The sequence below is a fragment of the Biomphalaria glabrata genome, chromosome 7 (assembly GCF_947242115.1).
Source record: "Biomphalaria glabrata chromosome 7, xgBioGlab47.1, whole genome shotgun sequence".
NCBI classification, from domain to species: domain Eukaryota; kingdom Metazoa; phylum Mollusca; class Gastropoda; family Planorbidae; genus Biomphalaria; species Biomphalaria glabrata.
Window position 1 is genome coordinate 39528672 of NC_074717.1, and position 10288 is coordinate 39538959.

The 10288-nt window shown below is 36.9% G+C and overlaps 1 protein-coding gene across 1 annotated transcript; it reads left to right on the plus strand.

Annotated features, from left to right (window-relative positions):
- Nucleotides 1-693: 693 nt before the first annotated feature.
- LOC129927460 (uncharacterized) lies at nucleotides 694-9243 on the plus strand. Its single transcript, XM_056036821.1, has 6 exons — nucleotides 694-740; nucleotides 2841-2983; nucleotides 3743-3826; nucleotides 4823-4960; nucleotides 7195-7250; nucleotides 8255-9243. The coding sequence occupies exons 1-6, from the start codon at nucleotides 709-711 to the stop codon at nucleotides 8366-8368; spliced, it is 567 nt and encodes a 188-aa protein (XP_055892796.1). The 5' UTR covers nucleotides 694-708; the 3' UTR covers nucleotides 8369-9243.
- Nucleotides 9244-10288: the final 1045 nt, after the last annotated feature.

Genomic DNA, 10288 nt, shown 5'->3' on the forward strand with positions numbered 1-10288 from the left:
AATCGCTTGCATAATTAATTTTATAAATTAAACGGTTTGATTTTAGAAAACCAAAAGTAGCCGTTGCACCTAAACTTTCAAGCCGCATTTAATGATGAAATAATATTTTTCATATCTCTTCTAGTTTTCGAGATCTGAGTGTGACAGACGGACAGACGGACATTTTGCACAAACCTAATAGCGGCTTTTTTTTTCCCTTACGGGGGCCGCTAAAAAGAACGGTAGCACCCCTCTCTCTCCCCCCCTCTCAATTCGATAAAGTTCCCTGTTACAGTTTGGCTTCCTTACAAGTCACAATAGTACCACCACGTGACTTAGCACTGGATTATAATCCGGGCTTTCCCCGTCACGCATTAACCCTATCCAACCAATGCGTGCTATTTAGCCCCTGAGTTAAAGGAAGTAAATTACTAAGACAGAGATCTGAATTCCCGAATGTGCTTGAATCAAACACTCAATGACACACACACACATATTTACACACACAAACACACCAAGAGACACTTGTAAGACGGACGTGTGGTTTAAGCTCAAGTAAGTATCATGCTGTGTCTTGTTCTAGACTATTGTGTCGTTATTTAACACTACCTATTACGAATAATGTATTCACCAATAGGCCAACTAGCTAACCACTTATCTTAATTCTTATTCATAACTTACATAAGATGTTACTGATAGAGCGGTTAAGATTGGATTTGTGAAAAACCCATGGATCACAATGTTAGCAGTAACGTAGCAAGGTACTTGTGGACCCGGGTTTAAGAATATAGTAGGTTAAGTGTGATATTAATATAAACCAAATCGAGTCATTTACAAAAAGACATTCCAATGAAGGTACTACTTTTTAGAAGCTTTAGTAAGGCCACGGAGATCTAACTTGATAGTTAATATGCATGACTAAATGCATGACGCGTAGGACGTAATCATCTTCTTTTTTTGAAGTAACGTCTGTATTATATAAGATAAGATGATGCTAATTCAGTGACGTAGCTAGGGATTTGGGAGGTTCGGTGGGAGGTTGACCTTTATAGGGGCCCCTGAAATTTGACAATTGATATCATGACATGAGATAATATATTTATAAATATATGTCTTTATTCCAATTGGTACAGCATATAAGTCAAATAAACAAAACATAATTATTAAGACTCTTTTATTGAATAATACCGGGTAATACCGTTGTCTATTGGCGAGATAATGCACAAGTGACAAATCTCAATTCGCCTCACGTCGAGCTTTCTGTGCAGTAAAGGCAAATATAACATCATCTAGATCAATGCTGGCTAGTATATTTGACCTCACGTGAAAAGCAAGATTACATGGCAGTGGCGTAGGGGCCCTGGGAATTTACCCACCCCTTCCCTAGCTTCGCCTCTGTGAAAATTCGATGTATTCCCCCCCCCCCCTTTTTTTTTTCAAGGGCTATTTTTGGGACTCAATAGTAACGAGCCCGGGGCTATGAACCCCTACGCGCGATATTTGCTATGCCACTAGTTATAAGTGGATCTATTCAGAATTAGGCCTTCTCCAATTAATCTCATTTCTACATCATCTAATAATTTGATTTTAATAAACTATCTCGGCTTATAAATACTGAAAAAAAAAAAAAAGAAAAAATCTCAATAATGAAAAAATAATGGCTTCGGCCAGTGCCATATTTGAAGAGGCCCTAAGCTGTTTTAAATTTTGGGCCCTTTTGGGACCTTTATGAGTCCATAAATTATATATTATTTCTGTACTATATATTTGTGCTAAATATTTCTTTGGGGCCCTATAAGCTTGTGCTGCCTATAGGTAAAATCCAGCCCTGACCTCGGTCAATAAAGTGTTTTTCTTCGCCCTAACTTGGAGGGTAGATAGGACACATGTCCTGTCCATGTAAAAAGTAACCAAAAAAAAAAACACACTTTTATTCGAAGTGTAATTCTATAAATTCGTTTGGACCAGTCATGTAACTAAATTTGTAATCGATCTACACCAACACCAATAAAATCTGTGCGATTAGAAATATTTTTATCAGCGTCCAAACACCTGTCCTGAAAATGTTTCGTTTGTAAAAATGTTTTATATGTTTCGGATGTTCCTTCAGAGTTGAAGATAATTTACTTCCTAGTCCAAAACTTTCCGCAGGACGACTGGGGATGGGAACTGGCAGGGTTTGAATCCGGGACCAGTCTGAACGACAGTTCGATACTTATTTAGAGTCTAGAGTAGACTTACTTATAGATTCGTTTGCTTGTATACAAACCTTCAATTCTTTTGTTTTGTGCGACCTTATTTGGTCTGTTACGTAGCCTCTAACCCGCTCATTTATTTGTCTTTTTCCTCTACTTCCCTCCTCATTTTTTCTTGTTCCTTTTTGTCTCTATTTCCCTCCTCATTTTTTCTGTTCCTTTATGTCTCTACTTCCCTCCTCATTTTTTCTGTTCCCTTTTGTCTCTACTTCCCTCCTCATTTTTACTGTTCCCTTTAGTCTCTACTTCCCTCCTCATTTTTACTGTTCCCTTTTGTCTCTAATTCAGTCCTCATTTTTACTGTTCCCTTTTGTCTCTACTTCCCACCTCATTTTTACTGTTCCCTTTAGTCTCTACTTCCCTCCTCATTTTTACTGTTCCCTTTTGTCTCTACTTCCCTCCTCATTTTTACTGTTCCCTTTTGTCTCTACTTCCCTCCTCATTTTTACTGTTCCTTTTTGTCTCTACTTCCCTCCTCATTTTTACTGTTTCTGTTCAGTTAATTATTCTCTCCCCCTCCCCCAATCAATTGTTTTTCTTTGACACTTTGAAAAAAAAAACTTATTTGAGTAATGGGGTAACTTTAATCTGTATTTTTTCTGACAGCATGGACACAACTCTCCACATTTTGCTGTTCATTTATTTCTGTGTCTACACCTTGGCCCACTCCAGAGATTCAAATGTCAACAAGATGTCTGTGAAGAAAGGACCTTTCAAAGTGGCGGACAGTGGCCAAGCAATTAACTGTGGTAAGAAAATCTCATTCAGCTATACAAGTGTCTAGATTCTAATAAATAAGTCTAAAGTATCAACGAATAATTAATATACCGAACTAAAGTAATGCTGTTACACTTCCGTATACAATAATAATATAAATAATAATAATAATTGTAATAATAGCGTTTATGGAAGTTATCCAAAATAACTATATACCCCATTGTTATATCAACCGAGGGGATAATAACAACTGACCTCACAGACACCTTCAAGGCCCTTAACATTCCTAGGAACATCTTCGTTGCCTGTCAGAGGGCGGTACTGCTGCAGACCTGCCACATCACCAGAAAATTCCTCAGTGAAAACTGTTAAAGGGACTACGATGAATTTTGTTTCTCTTTAGCGAAACTCGACCCTGGCAGCGCCAGAGAATGACTACTCGTTCATTTCTAACATAATAATAATAATAATAAAATGATAATAAGTATAGTAATAATAACAATGACTTAGATTTTGAAGATGAGTTTCACATAACAAAGAAGTCACAGTTGCGACTTACATATTTTGTCATATCGATGCAGACTAAGTCGTTGCCCGCCTTCTGCTGCTATCTTCGGCTAAAAGGCTGGGGGGGGGGGGGGGGAGTTGCCGATTCCTATCCTGAGGTGAGCTTCAAAGTTAAATGGATAATCCGTTGTTATATATTATTATATCTATAACTAACTTAAACGAAAAGTATTAAGTTATAACATATTTTCTTTAGCAGCTAAAATTTGTCATTATCTTCACAGGAGTCAATCCTATAAATGTCACATGGACCCCAAAAGATCTGGTGTCATCTGGAGAAGTCACTATATTTGTTAATTACCCACTGCGTAAGTTAAAAATACACCCATCTGTTTATAAGTACTAGATATATAATTAACATTACATTATTGCTCATTAGATCGTAAAATCTTCATTTACTGAGCTGATTTGTAGTGACGCCAAGTAGGTAACAATAACAAGTACATATTTAGTTCAGTTAAATATAATGATCTTCTCTGTTCTTTCAGTAATCACAAAGGCCCATTTTGAAAATGGACAAAATGTCGTAGCCTTGTGCCTAGCTCTAAGTTAATCCTAAACTTTTTACAGACAACTGTCATACCACTTCCTTAAAGTGTTGCGTCAGTTTGTGTACTATAAACAACTTCTTGGTTTCGAGATTAATACTAGCTACACAAAATAGTGCCAGGACCCTCTAGGCTTGTATTTCTTCTTAAAAATAATACACGACTATCTTACAATACTCTTGAGATCCACTTATAGTCATGGGTCCTTTTGTTCAGATTAGAGAGTAAACATTTCCCTTAATTTGCTTAGTAAAATGGTGGCTGAACTACTTCTGTCACGATGGCGTTATGAATAGATCAACAAGACATTTTAGAAAAAAGAAATTTAATTACTTTCACCAATGTTATGGAGTCTGTGTGTATGTGTTTCCAAAGTCATTATGAAGAAAGAGAGTTAGTTTTGTAGAATGATACAAGATAATTGGCGCTATCGTAAGCTGTGCTAAGTACGCCAGACGACTCCAGGATGCCTGAGTGTAAAGACGTTTGTTATAGAGAGTTAGATTTTTTAAAATATCAGTTTAATTTATTTCATCTTAAGTTGAATTTGTAAGAAAAGTTAAATTTAATTTTGTTCATGAAGAAATTATTCAAGTTATTTTAAGTTTTATAATATGCCTACAACTGTTTAGTTGTCTATCAGTAGTATGGTGCTAGAAGTCAACGACCCTCAACAAAAACAAACAATAACTGAAGACTACAAGACCCAAAAAAAAAAAAAAGAAATTATTTGAAAAACAAACATTCTGTTTTCAGCTCATGACCTTGACAGTGGGTTTTTCAATGCGAGCCTGTTCTTCCACGGAGATAGTCTGCCATTCTTAGGCTATGCAGATAATTATAACTGTGATTTGCTCAAGAAATATATTCCAATGTGTCCAGTGCCAAAAGGAGGTAAGTAATGGTGCAATTTTTTGTTTGTGTTACAATAGAGAGATGTGTAAAGGCATGTGAGCTTACGCTACAATTAATAGGCCTAAGGTTTTGTGAGCTCCAGCTTGTTTGTCATGTCTGTTGCGTAAGGAGGATTCAGCCCCCGACGCCTCAGCGTGGCGCCTCTGTGGAAACGTCTAGTAGAGGAACTAGATAGCTAAGAATGGGAAGCGAACAAGGTCTCTTTCGGGCAACCTTGGGTGAGCTTTTTTTATCACTCGGGGTGGGGATGGAACAAATAGACCGATGACCCAGTCCAAAAAGTTAGCCATGCCGTTCCACGAAGGGGGCCGTCATAGGAGAGCAATAGGAGTAGCGGTCCTGCCAAGAAATTGTGACGGTTACAGCATAGGAATACCTGGCTAATTCCACATTGTAAGCGCTGCCCTAGGTTGCTTAAAGCCAGCAGGTCTGTGGTCGATACTGTTGTGAACCCTCAAACAGGATTAGGAGTGAAGAGCTCTCCGTCGCTGGATAAAAGCCTTTCCAACGATCAATCGGGATGATGGCACCGATTCCTTACTGGACTTTACCGAAGGTTACGTAAATCAGAAGGGTCCAACATTTCTCGCCCTTGGGGTCATAATCATTTCAGTCATGGGTAGAATTACCGAAAAAGAAAAAGTCGAGTCGGCTAGATTACGCTCTCTGGGCGAAGGTTTCGAGAGACCCGATAACACCGCGGATATGACCCGCAGGCCGTGGTTTGCGCATCATTTTTTGTAGATCTATTATCTCGTTTGGTAACTGACTACTAGGGCTACGCTACAAGGGAAGTCCATGTGAAAATAGGTTAGCAATAAACACAACAAAAACACAACAACAGTTCAGCCCAAACAGGCAAGTCCTATACCACTTCCTTAAAGTGGTGCGTCATCAGTTTCTGTACTACAAACAACTTCTTGGTTTCAAGATTAATATATTAATACTAGCTACTAGTGTTGTACTTTTACATTACATAGATAGACAGAACCTACAACCCTGTCAAAATCCACACGCGTGATATAGTGAAATAAAAATGGTGGATATCGCCGATGTACTCTGCTATAGGCCTCCTGCTAAGCCCGGGTTTCTTAAGCTACGAGACACTAGAAATAGATGTGATTGTAATATATATATCTGCTTGGACCTCTCCCAAACAGACCAACTGTTCAGTCAGCAGTACGGTGAAGGGAGCTTTGCTTTTGTTATGATAGTGTATTTAGAGCCTCGACTCAACTACCTCGAAAATTTCAAATGGTCACTTTATACACGTTTTTTTTTATACTTTACCTTTACCTATCCCTTGGACCGTTGTGACGCCAAGCAAGATTCGTCGACTGTCTTTCTCCATTCCTCTCTTGTCTTTTGCCTTAGTTAGAACCTCTTTCAATGGCAGACCCGTCCTTCCATCGCTTTCTCTGTATGCCTCTTCTTCTTTTTCCTGGTACTGTTCCCCGAAGGAAGGTCTTTGCGAGCTCCGTAGATCCTGTGATATGGCCATAGATTTTTATTTTGCGTATTTTACGATAGTTAGCAGGTCATCATGGGGTCAAGTCGCTGAAGTAACCCTGTCTATGATCTCTTGTTTGTAATGCGGTCTTTTTTTAACCCTTAAGGCGCGTGTGGTAGTTTAGCCTCCATTGTTTATGCACTCATTGTATAACAGCTCATCCCTTTAAGGGTTAAAGACTCATTGCTAAAATATCTCGGCGTGTAAAGATCTTGTTCTTCGTTTCAGTAATTATAAGTCTAGTTATTGACAAGACGCATGTACATAAATTAATGTTCCTTTCTGTTGATACCCGCTTTGCGCATACGTTTAAATCTGGCTACACATCAACTCTTTGATCACTCTAGAGGGCCTCAACATTCCTATGTTCCTGAATTGCTATTAATTATATTACTAAGATTATGTTTAATGTTTAAAACCTTTTTTTTTTCGAAATGACATTGTCTTTAATTTAACAACATTGGGAGTTATCTGACACGATAGAGATAGTTGAATTACTGAAAAGCTTCTAAAGGTGGTGGATGATTCGTAAAAAGTGTGAGAAAAAAAAATCTTTAATTTGATATACACATTTCCATGGTTACTTTTCTTAAACATTAATTATGTAGACTCATTTAGTTTTAGCATCATAAATGTGATGTGCAGACAGTTGAATGGAAACTATTCATGTTACTGATTTTTGTTTTTAAATGTTTCTTTTTAGTTTCGTATCCTTTCTCGAAGACCATCACTAACCTACATATTTTAACAAGCTATCCAGTAAGTCAGTCATTATTTTTTTCATATCACTTAGCAAGTAAACACATAACATTCTAGTGAGTACGTCAAAGTAAGAAGTAGTTTTAAATGTTTAAAAATGGATTAATATCTTAACTTACTGGTATAGATTTCTAGCTAGTGTCAGGACATAGAAACTAATTACCGTAGTGACAAATTGACGCCCAGTGGTGTTTCTGTGAACGCAACATAGGTTTATTAACATGAAATTAAAATTTAAGAAATTCAAATGTACTCTGTAAAATAGTAATATGAAGTGGTTCACAGAGATAAACAAAAACAATTACAAAAACAATGTCTACTTGATTAGAGAACAGAATAAGACATAAAATCCTTATACTCCACTTAACATCATCCAAACATGTGTTATTATTGATGTAGTGGCTCAATGATCTTCTGGAAGTATACGGCTGTACAAGTCTCAACTCATCAACTGCCTCTCAAGCTACAATCTCTAGTTCCTCACGTATGACTCATACCATCTCTCTCTATCTTCTTGACGATACCGTCATAGTAAACATACAGGGTTTCAAGCCACGCTGACACTGGCCCCACTAAAAGTGGATATATGACAAAGGTTTTTCAACAGCAACAAAATTTGATATTAGACCAGACAGTATTCAAGTCGACAACATGGCCGCATCGCCTCATCTTACACGTTACAGAGGCTACTTGCCGTCTATATACTCATTACACACTGGTCATTCTCGAACATCAAAACATTGAGGAGTCATTCACAACAGAGGTCATTTGGAGTCATCCAGACAAACAGTCGTAATAAACATACTAAAAAATTATGAAGATACTGAGAGTTAGGTAAGGTCTGCACCCACCATCTATTGAAGTCGGCCTTTTATATTTTCAGATATTTCTTGCCCCTTCTCTCAGCACGTGTTTGTAGCTCATCATATTTTTTTTTCTTACACTCTTGTGTCTGTCGTTTAAAACTTGTACATTACAAACTGAATTTATATTCCGCCCAACAGGGAACATACGACGCCATCTTGCAGGCATGGAACTCCAAACAGGAGGAGATGTTTTGTGTCAACATAACCATTACAGTGCTAGAAGAAACCCTGCAAGAAGACGATTTTTTTTAGTTCAAAGACAACTATTAGTGTGAAAGATACTTAATGTACATGAGATTTTTCTATTTATTTTTTATTTCATGTTTATAATATTATTGATTTTTAGTCGTTTATTAAAACGTTGTTTTGGATATAATATTGTGTCAAAGTTTAGAAATTTGAGCGTCTTTTTTTTTTAAATTTACATACATTCCTTTTTTTTTAAAAAAAAAAGAGTTCTACATTCCTAATAGCATTTATTTTGTTATATGGTTATGACGTTAATGTACTCTTTATTTAGAAACTCCGCTAAACCAATGGTTTTCGTGGCTAATTGATGCGTCACAATTGTAGAGAGTTATTATATAAGATTAAATTTGTCCTAGCATACGGAACACAAATGTGCTTGTATCCTTGTAGGCCTATAAATATTCTATATGCTGTGTGCTTTTTTTTTTGTATTTGTAAGTTAGTGATAACGATTTATGTATTATTGCCACGTGACATTGTCGTCTTCTGTCCCAGGGGCGTAGCAAGGGATTTGGGGGCCCGGGGGGGGGGGCTCGACCTCTTTAAGTGTCCCTGCATTTTGACATTCGACATCATGACACGAGATAATGTACTTAATAAGTATGTGTCTAATGTGTGGAATACATGCAACATTGTCACAGATTTAAATAACAACAAGAATATCAAGATAACATGGCATTGGCTTAATATTTAATGTGAAAAAAATCAGACACGACACTCAATTAGGGGACCCCTTAAGTTGGGACCCGGAAGGATTTTAAAATTTCAGACCTCCCTGCCCCCTGCTACGCCACTGTTCTGTCCTGGAGTCGTTTTATTGCCGTTAGTCTAATTAATTTTGATTATACATTTGTGAAAAACTTCAAGCTTTTGGGGGGGGGGGAAGGAGGGGGTGGTCGGGGCGGAGAAAGTTAAAGTTGGAGTTTTAATGGCTTGACTTGAACAAACATCCTATTGCTAAAACAAAACAAACCACAATGATAGTGATTTAAGTGTAAAAAGAAAAGGTTCTACATTGTACAAAGGGACAACAAGTTTATCTGTTAAATAGACTTTTATTTTGTTTATATTCACACATTGAAAACTGATATTATGGCGCCGGTGTAAATCCTTTTTTTTTTCCCGTAACGGTGTCATGAAACAAAAGGTAGCCATTAAGAATAGCCTTATATCAGCCTAGTGTATTTCTTCTATTGTAATTGGACTCAAATCGTGCTGGTATCTCTCCAGTTTAACACGCGATTCAAATAAGCCATTTCTAATTACGTTGGTGATCTGTAATTAAATTATCGATTAATCTTGCTAGTTCACACCACAGTCTGGATATAACTAGCTGTTGTTACAATACACAAGGGACTGCCTCTTAATAAACAACTACTTGATATCTCAGAATAATGTCTTTCAGTCTTACATAGCGTCATCTCAGATATAGGATCACTGATCTGAACCTTACGACATGTAAAATGAGAACGAAGAAGTCAAAATCAATATGTTTTTCTAATAAATATCGCCTCACTTCCAACTGTTGCGACATCAGTTTTTGCGGTATGAAACTCTTTGTTACTAACGATTTTTCCTGTGAAATAAATATTTATTTTTCATATTAAAGTTTATTCCTTGTATAAAAATGTGATACACAATTCGAATCTATAGAGACAAAAAAAATTGCGTTTCAATTATTACATGGTTTTAAAAATTAAAGTTTATCAATAAATGCATATACACCGGATACACCAGACATTTTTGCTATTAATAGATTGACCTCCGTTTTATGAATATCTACAATTATATTGGTCATAAAAGGTCTTGTATAATTGGTCTGCTCTGGATGTGGCAAAATATGTAAGTTACAGCTAGCGCTGCGTAGGCACAGGAAATTCTACATTCCTCTATAATCTTCGGACTCGAAGACAAGCCTTATTA